We start from the raw sequence: 22,353 nt of genomic DNA on the forward strand, positions 1-22,353 counted from the left end.
GAGACTGGCCTGAAGGTTGCCTGAGTGATGGCAAAGCTGTATCTGCTACTGAAGGATGCTTTGGAGCTCCTGAAGCTTCCTAAAGTGGATGTTTCTGTCTTAGTGGTGATCTTGAAGACCACCATTCTGAAAGATGCTCAAGACAGAAGTTGGAAATACATCTGAAGAAGATATTTGAAATCGCAGCATAGTTTTATAGCATGGGCCTGTTTGCGCTTCGGTTTAGCAACTTCAAGTGAAAATAATGGTGTCATCTGTCCCCGCTAAGCAGGCAGAGTAGTTGGAGGTGGGGGTAGCCTATATTGTGGACACATTGTATGATTTGCTCTGCACATCTGCCAGGAATATGGTGTTCAATCACCGTTGTTCAAGGGAACCCCCTGTTGTGCGGTCTTGTGCGGTCGCTATCTTTAGGGCAACCACTCTGTGCTGTCCCACTTTGTAGCTCCCGATTTTATTCTTTATTTGCTTAAATCAACATTATTTTTTGTGTTTTTATTTTAGCTTTTTTTGTGCTTTGTTTCTACTCCCCGGTTGTTTGCCAACCCGCCTGGGACTTTCCCACTTCACTGAACAGGTAGAATTCATGAATACCTGTTATCGGGGTAGATTTTATAATTTTGCGCGAGCTCGTTCTTTTGTTCGCGTACCAAGTGCGAACAAAAGTACGCTGGATTTTATAAGATACGCACGTAGCCGAGCGTATCTTATAAAATCCGGGGTCGGCGCGCGCAAGGGGGTGCACATTTGTGCAACCTGCGCGCGCCGAGCCCAGCGTGCGCTGCCTGTTCCCTCCGAGGCCACTCCGAAATCGGAGCGGCCTCGGAGGGAACTTTCTTTCCACCCCCCCGCACCTTCCCCTCCCTTCCCCTACCTAAAGCACCCCCCCGGCCCTATCTAAACCCCCCCTACCTTTTGTTGGCAGATTTATGCCTGCTGAAAGCAGACGTAAATCTGCTCACGCCAGCGGGCTGCTGGCGCGCCATCACCCGACCCGGGGGCTGGTCCGGAGGCCTCGACCACGCCCCCGGGCCGGCGACACGCCCCTGGACATGCCCCCTCCACGAAGCCCCGGGACTTACGCGCGTTCTGGGGCTGTGCGCGCGCCAGTGGCCTATGCAAAATAGGCGCGCCGGTGCGCGAGGGCCCTGCGCGCGTAAATCCGGCTGGATTTACGCGTGCAGGGCATTTAAAATCCGGCCCATTATCATTTAATTGTTACTGCTCCTGTGGGGTCAGGAGCAGGGCAGGCGGGTCCGACCCCGCAGGAGCGGTAACAATTAAATGATAATAGGCAGAATTCATGAATACCTGTTCAGTGAAGTGGGAAAGTCCCAGGTGGGTCGGACAAACAACCGGGAAGTAGAAACAAAGCACAAAAAAAGCTAAAATAAAAAAACAAAAAATGTTGATTTAAACAAATAAAGAATAAAATCAGGAGATACAAAGTGGGACAGCCACAGAGTGGTTGCCCTAAAGATAGTGACCATACAAGACCACACATCAGGGGGTTCCCTTGAACAACGGTGGTTGAGGATCTTTGACACAAGGGAACGAGGTTGGTAGTTGTGTAAGGAATATGGTGTTGGCAGCTTTGTCCAGAAGACTCCTGTGGTTGTGGAATTGGTTGGTGGATGTCCGGTCCAAATCGCAGCTTTGCAATCTCCCTTTTAAAGGCAAACTTTTGTTTGGGGAGGACTGGAGCAGCTGGTAAAACACTTAGGCAAGTTGAAGGGGCATAAAGCCAAAGGAAGCAAGAAGACCTTTCCGGTTAGATTGCGATAAAGGGAGGCAAGGTGATACCATCCAGGAAGGGGCTTCTCCCAGAAGTAGAGGTCTGGCAGGATGCAGTCTTTTCTTGGATCACATAGACCCACCCAGGAAAACCCTGGTCATGGGCTGGAGGAGGTAAAAACCACACAATGAAATGCAGCTGTTCAGTCTTCCCCAGAGATCATGGGAGAGTGATTGGTCTTTTTTTAATTTGTTTTTTTTATATGAAGAATGGACCAAGATAACAAAGATTCAGTGTGTCCTGACAGTCAGTGGGTGGCTACACCTTAGAATTTGTTCATCCAGTCTACAAAGCCTACATGATCTCTCCTTGCGCCTTCCACACCAAACAAGATGCAGTTCACTCCACATTAAGAACATAACATTAGAAATTGCCATGCTGGGTCAGACCAAGGGTCCATCAAGTCCAGCATCCTGTTTCCAACAGAGGCCAAAACCAGGCCACAAGAACCTGGCAATTACCCAAATTACCCAAAGATCAGCTACGACACCTGGAGGTGATAGTTCTCATACCCCCAGGGGAGCAAGATGGAGGAAGGTATTCCATCTGTTTCATGATTCAAAAAAAAAAAAAAAAAGAGGATCCCTATTGACCCATTCTAGATCTGAAGAAGGTGAATGTGGTTCTGAGTGTGCCACATTTCTGAATGGAGACCCTCAATGATTGAAGCAATATGAATAGGAGAGTTCCTGGCTTCTCTGGATCTCAAGAAGCATATCTACATATACCCATCAGAGCAGAGCATCAGACATTTCTTCACTTCATAGTGCCAGGAGAGCATTTTCAGTTTTGCATATTTCCATTTGGGCTAGCGATGACGCCTTGGACTTTCACCAAGGTGATGGTGGTAGTGGCCACAGCACTTCTGAAAGAAGGCTCCTTTATGCATCCTTATGTGGAATACTGGCTCATTTGGGCAAAGCCGAAGACTTTGTCAGCAGTCAGTTCAGCAAGTCATGTAGAGGTTGCAGACCCTGGGCTGGGTGGTTAATTAGGCAAAAAGCAACTTGGTTTCAACCCAGTTGCTGGAGTACCTGGGAGCTCTGTTCATTACCAGACTAGGCAAAGTGTTTCTCAAAGAGGAGAGGGTGCTTAAGTTGCAGGCACAGATCCACTGCAAGTAATCCCAGAGTCTGGGATTACTTGCAGGTTCTGGATTCAGTGGCTTCTATGCTGGACATTCGGACAGATGCGGCCTCTTCAGTGGGTGCTTCTATCCTGCTGGAACTCTCAGTTGGAGGAGTTTCAGATCCAGCTACCACTACTAGGGGAGTCCAGGTCTAGTTTCTTCTGGTGGCTTTCTTGGGCCAATTTGGAGATGGGCGTACAGTTGGAGATTCCAGATTAGGTGATAGTGATCACCAATGCTAATCTGAAAGGCTGGGAGGCTGTTTGTCAGGGGCAAGCGGCTCAGGGTCAGTGGTCAACAGAGTAGGCTTCATAGTCTATTCAGTCATTTGGAAACTAAGGTGGTTCTCATGGCATTGCTTTTTTTTGTGCCGCAGTTGTGTGATCTAGCGTGAGAGTCCTATCAGACAGTGCAACTGCAGTAGCTTATATTAGCCACCAAGGGATGGACCAGGACTCTCATTGTGTCTTAGGAGGCCCAGGAGCTTTTCCGCTGGGCACAGTAACACCTGGTGGCTATGGCAGCATCTCACTGAGATCAGATGATCTTGGGAAAGAAATGTCATAATTGTTTAAGGATATACAATTGCAAAAAAGTAGACTGGGTAATAGCTGACACTTGTGCTTTCACTGATAGATCATTATCCAATCATACCTCCACCTAACCTTTTGGCTCCAGAGTAAGAGTCATACCAACTCTATATGACAATCCATACTCTGTGACTTGCCATCGATAATGCTTCTTATTTAACAGGATCCATTATGTATTTAAATGTTTTATATACCATTATTCCTAATAAAGATCACAACAGTTCACAAGAGACACTCATATTTGATTGTTTGAGACATTCATAATATGGGTCTATACATTCATACATTCATGACTTACTCGCCTGGCACCAGGATACCTTTTTCCTAATAGCAAATGATTTTCTTAATATATGAACTCCCATTAACTTCAAGAGGACAAATTGGTGTACAGGTGGTAATTCAATCCATTCCCATGAAAAATTTCACAGAAAAATTCCACATATAAAGATTAAACAAATATAACAACAGAATCGAGCCCTATGGAGCATATAAGTTCCCATTCTTTGGACTAAATACCCATAACCCTGCTGGGGTCGATTTTGTAAAAAAAATAATTTAACCACCTAATACCCGCTGCCTTCAACCAGTCAACCAATAAATCATGATTAATCATATCAAAGGCAGTGGGTAAATACATCATCACAATATGTACATCCAGATCTCTGTCCAAATACCTCACCAGGTCAAACCTCACCCAGTACTTAGTTCTATGTAATCTCCAAAATCCTGACAAAGCATTTATTGGATAAATTTCATTACCTATAAAATCTACCAACTTTGTTGCCATTAATTTCTCAATGATCTTCCCTAGAAAGGACAGATTTGCCTGAAAATTTGATTTCTCTTGATCAAGATCTGACTTCTTTAGAAGAGGTTGACCAATTATCCATTTTAATTGTGGATGAAATAAATTCTCCTGAAGAGAAGAATTTAACATCATAATATCTCAAGAAACGAATCCATAGCTGTCTTGATTAAAAATGATGGACAAGGACCATCTCCATTTATAAGAGTAAAAACCCAATTCCTAATAAAAAAATCATCTATATGGTCTGATCTCTCCAACAACTTCTTAAGGGGTTGGGTTAAACTCTCCAAATGAATTCTTGATAAAAAATAATTACAAATGGTAGCAATCTTGCCTTGGAAAGGGTTTAAAAAATCAGTACACAATATTAATAATGACTGTTTCCTTCTTCATATCTAAAGGTAGTAAGATGTCTAATGAGTGAAAACACTCCTGTGGTCTGTTTAAGCTCTTCAATAAACTCTGTGCTAAGCTTTTTTGACTCCCTTAATGATCTTCCAGTATTTGAGTGCCTGAATTTTATAGGTCTCTTTATCGTCGTTTGACTTTGTGTCCCTCCATTAATATTCTGTCCTCCTACTTTCTTGTTTAAGACATTTAAGTTGAAAACCCAGGGCTGCTCTTCTACTGATTAACTCTAATCATTATTTCATGAGCAAGGATATCAGTTGCCTTCTGCATTTCCAAATTTCAAAGATCAACCAATTCGTTGACACGTTCCTCACAATCAATTGGGTAGGGCCAAGAGTCTCAACAATAGTATCCACTTTAAATATATCAGTATGTGGAATTATTCTAGATTTTTTTTTTTTTACCTTCATTCCATAGGACTATCCTTTCCCTAGATTTGAAAATAATTAACAAAATGGTCAGGTCAACCTCCTCCATTCTGAAAATCGGTACAAAAAAAAAATTCAAATCTAAAAATTTCCTGCTTGATATGTGGGAAAAGTTATGATTTGCATTCTTAGCATGATACAGAAGTCCAGAAAGGCCACAAAATAAAGGATGCTTTTCAGGTTCATACAGAATATTAAAGCCTCCCAAAATGACCAAATCCTGAAATAGCATCAAAATTTCTGAAAACAGATTAAATAGTCCATCAAATCCAATGAAATTATAGAGACTCTGTGTACCAACAAAACACTCATCTTCAGATCCTTCCCTAATTTAGTCAACATTCATCTAATTTTACCTGACACAGGCACCTGCACAATTGATCCTTATTTACTGACATCTACTCTTGTTACTTTCAGGCCAATGCAATATCGGCACACATTAAACGGGCACTCATGATTGAGCTCCCGCTCCCTTAATGCTTGCCGATCCACCTCTCCGAGGTGCCCAATGCAAAATGCAAATGGCTTGCTGTGGTAAAAAGGAGGTGCTAGGGGAAAATTCTGTTCCCCCAACGCCTCCTCTGCAGTGGGCGCTCGGGAGAGGGAGCTGTTGGGAAAATGGATGGCTCAATTTTAATTAAAAAAAATTTTTTTGGGACATTTCTAATTTTTTAGTTCCTCCGACTTAATATCGCCACGATATAAAGTCGGAGGAAGTACAGAAAAGCAGTACCCTTTTAAGGGCTCCTCCAAAATTAGTGCCTGCTCGGGACAGGCATTAATTTTGGCAAGTAAAATTGTGCGCGTCAGGCGCAAATTTTAGTTTCTGACATCGAGGGGAATAGATAATAGCATCATCAACATGCATTTGCACGTGATGAGCACTGTTATCTATGCGCACAATTGGATGCACATTTTGAATGCCTTCGTTTTGCATCCGGGGTTATGGATGTGCATCTGAAACATGGGTCCAATTGTGGGTTGAGCCGTATGCTGCAGCCAGCGCACAGTCCTGCTTGTGAGTAATAAATAACTGATACAGTTCTGAACAGAGGCTCTTGGTGATATGACAAACAAATAAAAATTCCTACTTGTGGAGATCTCCCAACTTCTATCTGGACATTTCTCCATCACTGTTTATATTTGCTCTTGTTGGTGCATTCTGTTGTGCTTTGTGTGTCTTAGTTACAGTGGCAGAAACCGCCTTTGCTGATGTGATCTGCAGCTAACATTCAGTGCTTTTCTTATGTTGTCAGAGGATTGAGGATTGAGAACATGGAGGCATATTATTGCAAAAGCAACACTGGCACTATACAATATGCGGTTAATTTGCAAAGTATTTAGGTGCCTCACTTTGGGAATTAGATTCCTAAATCAACTTCTTTAAAATTTGGCTGGGGATACTCACCTAAATTTAGGTCTCTAAAACGTGAGAGACTTTGAAGGCGGAGTTAGAGCAGGGAGAAAAGTTTGGAACTTGGAGCTGATTTTCTGTAACAGGCACCTAAATCTAGAAAATGAATTATAGGCCTAAATGTAGGCATCTAAAATTTAGGTACCTAAGTCAAGCACCAAGTGTGTTTAAAAAATTGACCCCTATGGAGTTGGACAGCAAAATTGTCTAAACTAAAAATATTGGTAGAGACTAATGCATTTCCTCTCTGTGTTCCCTGGTTTTACCTTATCCTTTTAATTGTGCTCGGCCTCCCTGCCGCCACAATCAGACCGCTGTAACTACTACAAAATGCAGCAGCCAGAACCCTCACAAACAGAAATAAATCGGACCACATCACTCCCATCCTCAAGGACCTCCGCTGGCTACCCATCATCTTCCGAATACAACACAAAGTCCTATCACTCATCCATAAGTCACTCCACAACGACAATCTAAATTGGTTAAATACGCCACTACGATACCACACACCGATCCTCTAACACCGGTCTTCTCCCCATCCCCACCCCAAAAGAAGCACATCTAACCATAACTAGAGAACACGCACTGTCCATAGCCGGACCCTCACTTTGGAGCAACCTTCCAGCACAACTAAGATCTGAACCCTCAACACAACTCTTCAAAAAAACACCTAAAAACCTGGCTCTTCCAACAAGCCTTCCCCCAATGATCCTATCCCCCCACCACCTCCCTCCTTTGTAGCACCATATTCCCGTCCGACCCTTGTTACACATATTTTTCTGCTTCCAAGTCCCCTGTCGCATGCTCATTATGTTCATTACTTTTCGTTATAAGAACTCAAGTCTCATTAAGTTGCATTAGATATAATGCAAATATATATATATATAAGTTGCAAATATATTTATTATATTTTATATTTTTTATCATGTTGCCTCGTCAGAAATACGCAAGAATTTAAGTTTCATTACGTTGCATTGTCAGAAATACGTTTCACTGTAAGAAATAAGCACCCCCCACCCCGTTTATTTCCTTTCCGTTATCTGTAAACCGATGTGACATCACTGATCTAATGTCGGTATATAAAAATGTATAAATAAATAATTTAATTTAACTACATAAATATGTAAAACTTCAAACAGGCTGTATAAATAACAAGAAGGTCAAACAAACACATGTACTTCTGTTGCTGTAGGGAAAGGTATGTGCAGAGAAAGAGTGTTGCTAGGGCCTTTCCTGGCAGGGTCAGAAAATATGCGCACACGTATTTTATAAGCAGAGTACGTGCAGATGTCAGACATGTGCACGTGTTTTTATACCTGCTAATCAAGTCACAAATTTTAATCTGACTTCCATTTTGTCTGCAGTTTTGGGATGGTCTGGAGCAAGTGGGTGGAGGGTGTATTCATCAGCCAACTTTACAAAATGCCTGCTGTTACATGTAAACAGAAGGGCCAATACATGCACATGTTGGTCATTTTTCACTTAAGATATATGCGTGCGCGCCTTCTAAAACAGGTGCACAAACCATGCAAATCCCTTCATAAAAACGTGCAGATACTGAAACATGTGCTGCACAGTTTACTAAAATACAGGAATAACTTTAGGAGCGCCAGCTTACAACTAGATGCTGAGTTACGCACACTATTGAAAATTACATTCTAAAAGTACAAGTAAACAGCCAGATTTTAAGCAAACTCTTGCAAGTTAGGGAGATCATCCATTCTGAGCCCCTCCACATTTTCAGCATCTAAGACTTCATGGAAGCCTTCCAGTGAAATTTCTGAACACTTTCAGCAGACTTCCGTTGAAATTCTTTGGAAGAGCAGGAAAAATAAAATGTGGACGAATTCCTTCTATTGAAAAAAAAAAATGTAAACCCCCTTTACGGTCTTGACTATGAGCTTGAAGTCAGGCATGAACAGGGTTTAAGGAACATCCAAGTATTCTCTTGCAGTAACATTTTGTTTGAGGGTCTAAAATAAAACTGATTTGTGTTGGAAGGCTATTTGTTACCCTAATGGTCTACAAGTCTGTGCTTATTTATTAATAATACTTTCATCTTTGGTCATCTGTTCAGTGACATCACCAGTTGGCCCAAATCTGGTACTAAAGCAGAGAAAATATTCCAAAAGAGAATGTATTTACTTGTTTTGATTTAGAAAACCTTTTTTTTCCCAAAAATTTGCATAAGGTGGCAAACAGATACGTGCTGTTTGCCACATGTTTAAGGATGAGAAAGGGAACATTGCTTCAAGAAACCAAGATCCATGTATGCAAAATCCTAAAGATCAAAACAAACTCACACTTGCATCCACAAGGGACACTAGAAGAGTTCTTGGTGGCACACACAAGAGGTTTTACTAGACTGAAGCCATGCTTGCTTGATCCAAATATGCCGCACTGACTGACATTTTGACAGATCATCTTTTTTTGGATGCGAATCTTAGAGGTCCCATAGGCCTTAGCTGGGGAAACAAGGTAGAGGAGGTGAAGGAATGCGTGGCCATTGGTAAAATATTCAGTCATATCAGCAATCTTGAATATTCTCGCCTATCTCTAAAAACAAACATACCTTACTTCAATGAGAGTCTCTTACGCATGTTTTCTCTGTCAGTTTGCATTCAATCTAAAACATACAGCTTGTGTCAGCAAAAAGATAAAGTTCAGAAAATATTTGCCTTCCACATGTTATGATTGCTGAAGATTTGTGACGGTGGTTTCTGAACTGTGGATCTGGATTCTTATTGGGTCCTGGAGAGGATAGCCATATAGTTCCATGTCAATAAGGACAAACTGATCCAGTCCTGGATCCACCCCATTGCACACATGGAGGCCGATATTCAGCACTACTTGTCCGGATAACAAAAAGATGGGGCTGGTCAGGCTAATTTCCTATCATCCGCATTGCATAGGCTATTTCCGCTAAGCGTGATGCCTTAGCTCATCACGTGTAGATTTATGTGTAGTGCACTGTTTTTTTGGTTTATATATACCGGCTTCCTGCAGCTGCCTCTAAGAGGGTGTGTTGGGAGTTGGAGAGAGAGAGGAGGTAGGTGGTGTTGGTTAGTGGATAGTTGGAGGTTAGGCGGTTCTTGCGATTACTGAGTGAGTTGTCCTGTTTGACATTCTCATCTGTTTCCCTTTTCTTTGGTCTCTCTTGTCTTTTTCTGTGTGTGAAAGTTTTTGTTGGTTTGTCACATTGTCTGTCTTTTTGTGTGAAGGAGTGAGGAGGTGTGGCGGTTGTGGGGAAGGAGGAGTGGTGGTTGTGGTGAAGAGGAATGAGGAGGATGGAGTGTGAAAAGCGTGAGGAGAGGAGGACGAGGGCAGGAGTGCTAGGAGGAGGAGGAGGATTAGGGACAGGAGTAGAGTGGGGCATGAGGGAAGGGATTGGAGGAGGCGGAAGGGGGAATGGGGAAGGGATAGGCAGGCGAGGCTGGAGGGAGGAGGACTGCAGGCTAGGGATAGAGAGAGAGGGAAGAGGGGAAGGGAATTTGTAGGCCAGGGGCAGGAAAAGCAGGGACCGTATCTTCCTGCATGCAGTGGGTTAAAATCTGGACTCCTTGACAAGGAGCTACATGGTCCCCATAGCCCTGGAAGGCTTTCAGTTTAGTCCCAAGATTAAGCTTTAAAGAGAATAATTGAGTAGAAAACTAAAGAATAAAAATTTGTATTTTACAATTTGTATTTTACAATTTTTTGAGTTTTGGTATAGATCATGGGATGTGAAAAGTTTTGGAGCTGTTGATTTAAGAGAAGAGTTTCTTAGTTCTTACAAATTAAAGATTGGACTAAACTCCCACACTGGATTTACAACTTTATTAACATCCCATGGCCCAGCAGGGATTTTTTCTTAATTGTGAGACTTTCTTATGGGGATTTTTTTGTAAATTCTGTGGATATTAGCTGCATATCCAGGAGTCACTGAACTGGTTATCATAGAAAACTGTCAAGATTATCATCCGAATTTTAAAAGGCTGGCACACGTAAAAATCGGTACTTAGGGCGTGGCTGGGCCCTGTGCACACCAAGCACATTTTCAGAAGGGCCCGGCCATGCGCATAAGTGCCGGGCCCTGAAAAAGGGGCAGCCCGGGGCATGGTCTGAGTGGGAAGAGGCAGGACGGAGGCCGGCCAGAACAGCGACCATTAGCTGCTTTCCTGGGGGAAGCGCACACCGGCAGCTGGCCGGCGTGCATAAATTATTTCTGCTCCTGAGGAGCAGTAAGTAATAAATTAAAAAAAAAATTGAGGAAAGGTAGGTTAGGTTTAGGGGGTAAGGAGGAGAGGGGAAGGGGTAGGAAGGTTAGGCAGGGGGTTAGAGAAGTTCCCTCCCAGTCCGCTCCAATTAAGGAAGGCCCGATTGCATCGCCGCGCATACTTTGCAGAAATTCACCCCTTTGCGCGCGTTGCCCGCACATGCATGCGGCCAACAGATTTTATAATGCACGCATGTTATAAAATTGGCGTATCCATCTTTTAAAATCTACCCCATATGTACAACCAATGGCCACTTCTGATGATGGATCTCATGAAATTTTCCCTTGTGCATATGCTCGTTAAAGAGTTTCCCTGTTAAGTAATAGTAGCAGTTGACCATCTAGATGATGGAATAAGATTTGTTGTGGTATTTTAAAATATATATAGCTGTTTTAGTGTATCTGGACATGCTTTCTCCTTGAAAATTATAATAAATAAAAAGTACAAATACCAATTGCTGCTGTTCTCTGGAAGTGTTATATATGGGGGAATAATCAAAACAGCTTAACTTCATCTTATTTATTGACTCCCCATCATATACTGGTCAATGCTGATGCTCTCCGAAAAATTTTAAGTATTGTGTGATGTTCTATCATGTAATGCATGTATATTCTGTAGAGTTCCATGGAAGACGGCCTCAAGAATCCCTTTCTGCTCACTGTTTGCTGGGAACTTCCAATTCATTATTCTTTGGTTTCTCTACAGACCAACCTCTGTGCCTTTTCTGTGGCCACAGATACTCAAAAGAGTTTAAAGTTCTTATCTCCAATTTGTGTCCTGCTTTCATAGGATGGGAAAAGAGTAATACTGAGGGGAATTATTCGTCTTCCACTTAACGTGAAGAACTGACACGTTTCTGATAAGAATTCACTGTCCAATCTTTACACTTTTCTTCCTAATATAGGAGATCATAGACTTACAGAAGGATAGGGAGATACTTAAAAGAACTGAGAAATAAATCATTTTTGATTACAGAACAAAGGGGGCAGAAATAACTTAAAAAAAAAAGAAGATGAACTGCTTGCAGAAGAAGCATTTCACTTCTCCATAGTTTTGCATTTGGAAAACAAGAAAAATGTATGTTAGGTTAAGAGAGATTTAGGGCTTTATCACTAAAGATGCTTTCCAAAAGTCCATTGTGGATAAGTTCCTTAAAATGGATAAGCTCATGGTCTCTAGTTCACCACCAGCCCTCTAGGTGACTTCAGTTTATTATTACAAAAGATATTGGCTACAGTTAAAATAACCTTCTGAAATATAAGGAGCTCATGAATAAGTTTATTCTCCTCATCTGAGGCCTGCCTATAGAGGTCGCCATAAGTGGAGAGACTAAACGTTTTATAAGATCCCGAGCAGCCTATCTCTGAAGGCAGCATACATTCTGGGACCCTGGTTATATAGACGACAATAACATTTCCAAGAGATCTAGAGGTTGTTTGTTCAGTTGTGTGCCCACCACACAACTGTGTGGTGTTTGTTTTGAAGAAGGTAAGGGCTGGATCACCTATTGATCCTATTACTATAACAAACGTAGGGTTAACTTTCAAGAGGTGGAGACCACCTAGAGGAATTGCGAGGACAAAAGCAGTCCAGCTCTCTTTCATAGGTAGGCACCCTGGTAGGTTAAGTAAAATTTTGAAGTATGTTCGGATCCATTTTTGATGAAAAACTCTATCCAAATTTATAACTGGTGGTATTTTTATAATACTTCAAAACATTGTTGTCTGTAGTATGCCCCTTGCTCTTAATTGGGCTCTGTAGAAAAAATATGACTACTAGTGATCAAGTTCCCTCCATTGTCAAACTTAAAAGCATATCTGCTCTTTGCCTTTGGCAATGACTCATTCAACCTCAGGAGCAAGACCCAGTGCTATTTGCACACCCATATCTGCCCTGCAGTCAAGCCACCAAGCTGGTGAAAAGGCTTTCGTGTTGGCAGTTAAGCATCAATAGTCATTGTCCTCTTCCTGCTTCCCCTTTTCCCTGCAGCTGCATAACAGCCAGGTTCCTCTCAAAGCCCTCACCCCGTCTACAAGGTCTCTCATGCCAAAAGATGCTTACCATAGTGCTAATTATTTTTATTACAGCACAGTGAAAAAAGGGTCTGTCTCCTCAGCCATTAACACTTGTTCCTATGTCGCCAATTAAACTCCATTGCTGGCAACTCAGAATATCTGCTTGAGAATATGCTGCATTTTTACTTGCTCTTAAGAATCTTTCTTTCCTTCCCTTCCAACATGTATCCGAACTCTGTGCCTGCCTGAGGTTTACTGGAGCTGGTCACCAGCAAACAACATAGCAGACAAGTCAGCCATGACCCTATTAGCTTGCAAAATTCCCTGGGTGTGCGGCTTTGTGAGTTCCAGGATTCATAGGGGCCCGAACCTAGGTGGGCGTGGAATATAAATTCTTCTAAAATAAATAAAATATTGGCCCGGGGGATTTTTCTCCATACTGGCCCATGGGTACCCAATTACACACACAATATAATTTACATATAATTTACACCAAACAACGCTCCATCTCCTTAGCTGGTCCCAAGCTATGGAACTCAATGCCCACCAGTCTACGCCTTGAGATCTGTCCTAAGATTTTTAGACAGAAACTTAAAACATGGCTTTTCACGCACGCATACTCTTAATCTGCCATCCCAGTTCCCTTCCCCCCCTCACCCCCTCACCCCCTCCCCAACCCACCTCACACCCAGACTCTCTCCTCCCCCCACCCCCCTACCTCCCATCCCTCTCTAACCCAGCCCCCCCCACAACCCCCTCACCTTGTATATTGATTGTATATAATAGAATGCATATAGAATGTACATAACTCCTGCCTTTCTGTAAATAAACCCCCGTATCCCCCCACCTTTCCCAGCTTACTCATATAGTTCCAATTTATTGCCCTGCCCCTTCCCTCCCCTCCCCCCAGTTATAATATCAGTTACAATGTAAAGCCCTGTTGGCTGAATTCGCTGTTGTCTGGAAACCGATGTGATGTCTCGTACGAATGTCGGTATAGAAAAATGTTAAATAAATAAAATAAATATATATATATATATATATATATATATATATATATATATATATATAATTTACATATATATGCATACATACACCTTAAAATTAATAAGCATAAATAAATTTACCAGTCCCAGGCTCTATACCTGCGAACCGTGCAATTCTACAATTAGGCAGGGCCTGAGGCCTGGCATGGAACAAAATTGTAAGGCGGCACCAACAAAATGTCCCTGTTTGGTCAGCTCCCTCAACCCTCAAACATCCACATTCCCAGAGGAGTGGCAGATAGTGTCAGTGATAATATTTCTAGGAATCTGGCAACCCAGTCACACACTCAGGAACCCTACCACCTGTCTCCCATGTTTCCCCAGCATCTGTGCACCGGGGATGTGGGAGATGGGTGAATGGTGGAGGATATGTGTGTGGTGCCCTACGGGATCCTTACAGCCTTGTTCCCTCTCCTCCAGCCCTTCCCACACACAATTAAAAATTATGCATTAATAACAGAGCTTACATGAAAAAGGTCATCAAAGTACAGTCTTCTGAGGAAAAACTTCACTTACAAAAACGTATATGTATTTACATGCATTACTTAGGTACCAGCCAAAAAATGCTTCAAAAAAGACACTTAGAATTCACATGGTATTAGGCCTACTGTAATATTTTGGGTTTGGGCTTGACCCTTAGACAGCTATAAGAAATTGAATTACAATAGAGTAAACCTCCTTTACCAAAACAGCGCTAATTGTCAGCCTTCAGATAGTAACAGTGTTGCCTTCCTATGAAAAAAGGCAAGATCGCAAATATTGCACTAGGCCCAAAAACACCAAATCACTTGCTATTAGGAAATGGAACAAGCCAAGTTGCTATAGATCCCTACACACTGGGAGGTCGACTGGGCCTTGTGCCCGGTCGGCCAAAGCAATATGGTGCCAGGCTCACTTAGGGAGCAGGCCCATAAGGTGCCTGCTCCCCAAGGTCTTGCCCTAAGGTCTTGCCCTAAGGACTTGCCCAAGGTCACAAGGAGCAACAGTCAGGGTTCCTGCTGTTGCTCCTTGTGACCTTGGGCAAGTCACTTTACCCTCCATTGCCTCAGGTACAAACTAAGATTGTAAGCCCTCTGGGGATAGAGAAATACCTACAGTACCTGAATGTAAACCGGTGTGATATCTCGATTGAGATCGAATGTCTGTATATAAAAAAATAAATAAATTAATAAAAATAATAAAAATAATACTCCCACTCTCACCCACTCTTTTCTTCTGTCTTCTATGAATATATTAAAAAATTATTTGCACTTACATTGGTGGTCAGGGGAAATCCAGACAGGCATATCTGGTGATGGTGCTGGTATGGGAAAAGGAATTCAGGAAGGCGCCAATGCAGGGTGGAGTGGTGTGGAAAGGATTATAATTTTTTTTTTTGCAGTCTCAACATTAGGTGGGGGCCGCTTAGTGGCATTGCTGCTCCTCTTCAGGCCCTGCCTGTGATTCTGGCAGGACTGCGGCCTTGTTCCTCCTCAGGGCGACATCTCCGGCAGCACTATTGCACCCTTCAGGTAGCGGTGCCTATGGCCGAGGTGCTCTGCCAGAAGAGCTGCTGCAAGGCCTGGCATCGATCGCAGCAACTCCGCAAGCATGGTGCTGCTGTAATCTACGCTAGTCACGTGACCGACCTGACTGGCCCACCGGGGCATGCAGTCCGCCCCTGGGGCCAGACCCGGAAGTCTTTCTCTTTAGCTGCACCATCAGATGTTCTAGCATCGCTTTGGTCTGTCTGCCTCTGTTTCATTGTCCCTGCACCCACCTCGCAGTCACTCTCTGCAATATACCTTGGAAAAGGGTAATTTAAAAATGGTGATAGAACCCAAGAAACAGCCTTGGCAAGAAGAAAGATTATCCAAAAAGCAAAGCAAAAATTAAATAAAACAAATATACTGCTGTAGGCCTAATACAGTTTTAATCAAGTTTGCTTTTATTTGTCTCCTTAATCAGAATCAGTGTAACACTTGGCTATTACTGTGACTGTGAAGGAATACTTACACCGGCAATAATCTAAACTCAGGCATTCACATCACTACTATCTTTTGGGGTTTTTTTTTTAATTGTGTATGAATTGAGGCCTGATTAAATATTTAATTCTATATTGTTCATTTACATCTTTTGATGATCTACATAAGGGGAACACACACACACCCCTCCCCCCCACCTTCCCTTGTCATATTCAAGCCTGAGAAAGATATGGATTTATTGATTTATTTACTCTTTGCATCTTGAGGCTGGTGAAAGCAGAAATAAGGATATTTCTTGCGCCTTAGCTTTTCTTGCTGTTCTTCACTGCCTCAGTCAGGACCAGTTTCTGAGCTTATCAAGCTCCGCCACTTCAGTAGATCCGAATCGAGCCCCTGATAAAGCCCCGCTGCCCGTGCCCACCTGTGCATGCCGCATGCTGTAAGAAAGCAGTTTCTTTGTTCTCCATGGACAGCAGAGCAAAGATGGGTGACGTCATCCGATGGCCCGCGTTGGCCTCTACTTTCTCTTAGCCCAGAAACTTCTGGAATTTTTCTGAGCATGTGTGGGAATTCCCGCATTAGCATCCCCATGCAGCTTCCTTCAGTCTTACCTCTAGCTTGTGTCCAGTTTCCCAGGAAGGAGGGAAGGGTTGTGCGGCTGTTTGTTCTGCTGTCTACGGAGAACACCTGTTACAGGTAAGTAATTTTGCTTTCTCTGTGGATAGCCATAACATATGAGCCACACAAGATGGGACTCCTCGGCTAAGAGTTGCTTATTTGTTTTCTTTTTTTTTTTTTTTGCATCCCGGGCTATTGAGCGGGAAGTTGGATGATCATTTTAGAATACTAATGATCACAAATTGTCCAAATTTCCTGTCTTCATGAGACTTTTATTCCAGACAATAGTGCTGTGCAAAGGTGTGTATTGAGAACCATGTTGCTGCTTTGCAGATGTCATTAGATGGGGTAATGTTGTGGCGACAGCTCTTGGCTGATGCGTTTTGCTATGATTTGGAACTTGACAGTTTTGTGCCTTATAATATTGAGGAAGGCCATCTGGACAAAGTCTATTTCATTACTGAGTTTCCTTTCTTATTTTCGTCAAAGGATATGAATAGTTGAGTCATTTTTCTGTGCAATTTAGTCCTTTCTAAGTTGAATAAGAGTGTCCTACAGTCTCGTGCGGGGGGTGAGCAGAGTTTTTGAGCCTCGGGGCCCTCCCCTTACATCCATATAATTTATTGGGCTCCCACCCACCAAAGTTGGGTTACATTGTGTATATAATTATATTTGTGTGTGTGTGTGTGTGTATGTATGTATGTATGTATATGTATGTCAAAGTTTCTCACCAACCAATCAGCTGTTGAACAGTTTGTCAAATAGCAGGCAATCACGCTGCCAGCCAGAAGCTCAAAATTCCAGTTTTGATTCTCTTCAGGTTGCTGAAAGGAGCAATCAGATACACATATACAATGAGAAGCAGATTCAACGCCACATACAGACAGGCACCTCACAGTAACAGCAGCCCAAACGCCTTCCACTGTCAGACACATTGTAAAAAAGACACTCAAAATCTATAACTGCAAACTTATAACATAACAGTGGTAACACCAAGAACTCAAACAAGAACCCTACCTGTGAAAAAGCAGCACTGTAAATATTACACTGAGTCCCAGAATACCAATACACCACCTACTGGGGAAACAAAACAAATCTGATTGGTATGGATCCCTACATAGAACCTACATGCTAGCAAAAATCTCTCCCCTTGGTCACAAGCACAGAACAGAGACAGATCCTCACCAGATACAGAATAAAGGGTCACAAATTAGAACCAGCAATATGCAAACAAAAACTGAAATGGAAACCCCAAGAAGCCAGACTCTGTCTACAGTGTAACAATTATTACAAAAAATATACCCGTGTATTTCACTAAATTTTATCTTCAATTTTTATTATTTCACAAACCTTTAAAACATAACACATACCTAATTATATCATCCATACACACCACATTCACTCACACATCAATACACTATTAAAAAACTAACAATACAAACTTATTGCACTTAATGGTGGTTTTGGAAGTAAGGAGGTTCAAATGTAACAAAGTAAGTGATTTTTGGTTTTGGATAGAAGAAAACCTTATGGTAGTATTTTGGACAGAATAGATTAAAGGTGGTTCATTTGTTACAGAGGACAACATGATGGAATAACGGTCGGCATGGACAATGAAATACTTGTATGAGAATATAAGGGAATGATATAGTGATATAAATTCCAGGTTGGTATAATGGCTAAAAAACGGAGAGTTGGTTATGTGATGATATTGTGCAGTTTGTATATATTGATTGTATTTTTGAATTTGTAGAGATGTAAAGCAGTTTCTGATGAAATACACAATGGTAAAGCAGTTCTTGAAGTGATATGTAGCGGTTTAAATGGGAGCTATAGCAGCTTGGGTAAGTGCAGTCTTGTTGATAACGATGACTAGGGAAATATAATATTTTTCAAATATTTTTCTAATATTTTTCTAACAATTTTTCAAATTATTTACCATATTTTAAAAAATATTTATTAGAGGAATGGCATTGCTGTAATAGGTATTCATTTAGTACATGTTTTTTGTTTTAAGGTTTCCGGTAGTGCTGTGATTTGGGCAATCGAGTTGAGATTTATCATTGCAAATTACTATATGAACAAAATCCCCTGAAGAAACCAGTTGGGAGAAACAGGAGCTTCCTGTCGGGATAACATTAAAGAAATTGCGGGATAACATTAAAGAAATTGCGGGATAACATTAAAGAAATTGCAATATTGATGGGACAATATTAAAGAAATTGCAATGTTAACTACGTATTATAAACGAATTGTATATTAGGGAATGTTGCAATAGTATTGTTAAAGTGCAATAAGTTTGTATTGAGGAATTTTGTGTTAAATATTGATGGTGAAAAATTGGGGTAATTAACAGAAGCAAAGTATGTGTATATTGTATACTAGGGAATGTGGCAATAGTATTGATAAAGTGCAATAAGTTTGTATTGTTAGTTTTTTAATAGTGTATTGATGTGTGAGTGAATGTGGTGTGTATGGATGATATAATTAGGTATGTGTTATGTTTTAAAGGTTTGTGAAATAATAAAAATTGAAGATAAAATTTAGTGAAATACACGGGTATATTTTTTGTAATACTTGTCAGTGTTAATACCTGTGGTAGACCCAGGATAATTTGATTAATATACTTGACTACAGTGTAACAATGACAGAACCACCATTCCTCATAAAACAATGACATCAAGAAACAAAGCATCAATTCATCAATTACAATAGCAGAATCATACTAATAAAAGAATAAATATTTCAAAACTACTGACAAATAAAACATCTATTAAAGTTATATACATTTTTTTAAATTTCCCAAACACCAATAAAATATTTCAAAACAGCACACATATTATATAACACCCAATAATTAAAACTAATGATAAATAAAGCCCCTGCTGTCCATACCTGGGAACTTGATTTCCAGTCTCCCTGAGATTGTCAAGGATTAGGGCGGTAGGGGGACACCCAGACTTTATCTTCTCTCGTTAACACATACACACATAAGAACACAAGAAATTGCCATGCTGGGTCAGACCAAGGGTCCATCAAGCCCAGCAGCCTGTTTCCAAAAGAGGCCAAAACCAGGCCACAAGAACCTGGCAATTACCCAAACACTAAGAAGAACCCATGCTACTGATGCAATTAATAGCAGTGGCTATTCCCTAAGTATAATTGATTAATAGCCATTAATGGACTTCTCCTCCAAGAACTTATCCAAACCTTTTTTGAACCCAGCTACACTAACTGCACTAACCACATCCTCTGGCAACAAATTCCAGAGCTTTATTGTGCATTGAGTGAAAATGAATTTTCTCCGATTAGTCTTAAATGTGCTACTTGCTAACTTCATGGAATGCCCCCTAGTCCTTCTTTTATTCAAAAGTGTAAATAACCGAGTCACATCTACTCGTTCAAGACCTCTCATGATCTTAAAGACCTCTATCATATCCCCCCTCAGCCGTCTCTTCTCCAAGCTGAACAGCCCTAACCTCTTCAGCCTTTCCTCATAGGGGAGCTGTTCCATCCCCTTTATCATTTTGGTTGCCGTTCTCTGTACCTTCTCCATCGCAACTAATATCTTTTTTGAGATGCGGCGACCAGAATTGTACACAGTATTCAAGGTGCGGTCTCACCATGGAGCGATACAGAGGCATTATGACATTTTCCGTTCTATTAACCATTCCCTTCTTAATAATTCCTAACATTCTTTTTGCTTTTTTGACTGCTGCAACACTCTGAGCCAAAAATTTTAAAGTATTATCCACTATGATGCCTAGATCTTTTTCCTGGGTGGTAGCTCCTAATATGGAACCTAACATTGTGTAACTACAGCATGGATTATTTTTCCTTATATGCAACACCTTGCACTTGTCCACATTAAATTTCATCTGCCATTTGGATGCCCAATCTTCCAGTCTTGCAAGGTCCTCCTGTAATGTATCACAGTCTGCTTGTGATTTAACTACTCTGAATAATTTTGTATCATCCACAAATTTGATAACCTCACTCGTCGTATTCCTTTCCAGATCATTTATATATATATTGAAAAGCACCGGTCCAAGTACAGTCCATTCTCCCTCACACGTACTCATACATACATGCTCTCATACATACCCACAGGCTCTTAAGTCTCTCCCCCTGCCGTGCACACAAAAACTCTTATTCGCCCAGAGTCCCTCATACATACAGGCTCTCACCCACAGACAACAGGCAGGTACCCATTCATTCTCACACATATACACACACAGACTGACCCCCAGGCAGGCACCCATTCTCTCTCTTGTCTGTCTCACACACACAAGCAGGCACATACACAGAATGGGCAGGCATTCATTCTCTCTCACATACACAGAGGGGCAGATTTTCAAAGGGGTATGTGCGTAAGATATGTGCGTAACCCCCGAAAAGCTGCCCCTTCCACCCCCTGCGCGCGCCGAGCCTATGTTGCATAGGCTCAGTGGTGCACGCAAGCCCCAGGACGCACGTAAGTCCTGGGGATTTCCTGGCGGGGCGTGTTGCGGCCGGCACGTCATCGGGGGGCGTGGCCGCGGCCTCTGGACCAGCCTCCAGACTGGAACATGGCGTGCTGGCAGCCGGTCCGTGTGTGCGCGCAAGTTATGCCTGCCTTGGGCAGGCGTAACTTTTGAAATAAAGGTGGGGGGGGGGGGAATTAGTTAGGGCTGGCGGGTGGGTTATTTAGGGGAAGGAAAGGGAAGGTGGGGGACGCCGGAAAGAAAGTTCCCTCTGAGGCCGCTTCGATTTCGGAGCGGCCTCAGAGGGAACGGAGGCAGGCTGCACGGCTCGGCATGCGCAGGCTGCCGATTTTGCGCAACCTTGCGCGCACCGACCCCGGATTTTAAGATACACGCGTATCTATTAAAATCCGGCGTACTCTTGTTTGCGCCGGGTGTGCGAACAAAAGTACGCGCTCGTGTACTTTTTAAAAATCTGCCCCAGAATTAGTAGGAACTCATTTTTTCTCTCTCTCACACAGACCCCAGGTAGGCACTCATTCTCACACACACATACAGACAAACACCTAGGCTAGCTTTGATGGACTCTATAACAGGGAACCATCAAGCTAGGCTGAGCTAACATAGTAGAAATCTCATCTTTGTGAGACTTTCCTCACTCCAAATGACTTCAGATCTTCACCAAGATGTACTGTGCTGTTCGTATGTCTCACTCTGCATGTAAAACTGACCTCTAAACCTTAAATCACCAGCAACACCTCACCTCGAGCTATTAGCGGGCCCTTCCTATAGTCATATAAATAGTTGAATACTGTGAAGGCCTCTCCCTCTCCCCCCCCCCCCCCACCCTCCCCCTACTCCACTCCTTCTCCAAGCCCCGAAATGCAATTTGTAAAGGAACATGAATTGTGTTATGGCCGTTCAGGCATATCGCACAGCTTAACGCCAGGAAAAAAGGTGTAGTTATTTCCGGCATTAAAACCGTGCAATACTATGCACAGTGCGATATTGCCCCTCATTTTAATTAATTCTACCCAAACCTTTTCTTAATCCCACCCCTTCCAAAAATTTGCATTTGCGCCGTACGATAGTACTATTATCATATGTGTGATGTTAGCACATGTGCTAACGCGTTATCGTGTGCGTTAATGCCATAATGCATTTTGATGAATGACCCTATTAGGAACTTGGAACAAGTATGTAACACTACCCAATTTTTAAATATCTGGGTGAACAGAGGGAAGATTTCACCTACTGTCTGGACTGAAATTATGATTATAAGGAAGAGTGCTTTCCATGTCACAAATTTCAAATTTGCTGTAGCCTTAGGCTCAGATGGTGGTTTCATCAATTACTGGAGCACTCTTTTGAGATCCCATTGCGGTGGAGGTCCTTTAATAGGAGGCTTTAAATTGT

General features: G+C 42.2%; 1 protein-coding gene across 4 annotated transcripts in view; it reads left to right on the top strand.

The window, feature by feature from the left end:
- Positions 1 to 22,353, top strand: part of PLXNA1 (plexin A1) — a 644,822-nt gene that overhangs the window by 544,330 nt on the left and 78,139 nt on the right. Inside the window, exon 22 of one of the 4 annotated variants that reach the window (XM_029601331.1) lies at positions 18,492 to 18,929. The exons of the other annotated variants lie outside the window; for them this stretch is intronic. Coding sequence (XP_029457191.1) covers positions 18,492 to 18,569 — 78 coding nt within the window. The 3' untranslated portion in view covers positions 18,570 to 18,929. Of the gene's footprint in view, positions 1 to 18,491; positions 18,930 to 22,353 lie in introns of those variants that run through there. 4 annotated transcript variants of the gene reach the window in all.

This window comes from Rhinatrema bivittatum, chromosome 4, assembly GCF_901001135.1.
Source record: "Rhinatrema bivittatum chromosome 4, aRhiBiv1.1, whole genome shotgun sequence".
NCBI classification, from domain to species: Eukaryota; Metazoa; Chordata; class Amphibia; order Gymnophiona; family Rhinatrematidae; genus Rhinatrema; species Rhinatrema bivittatum.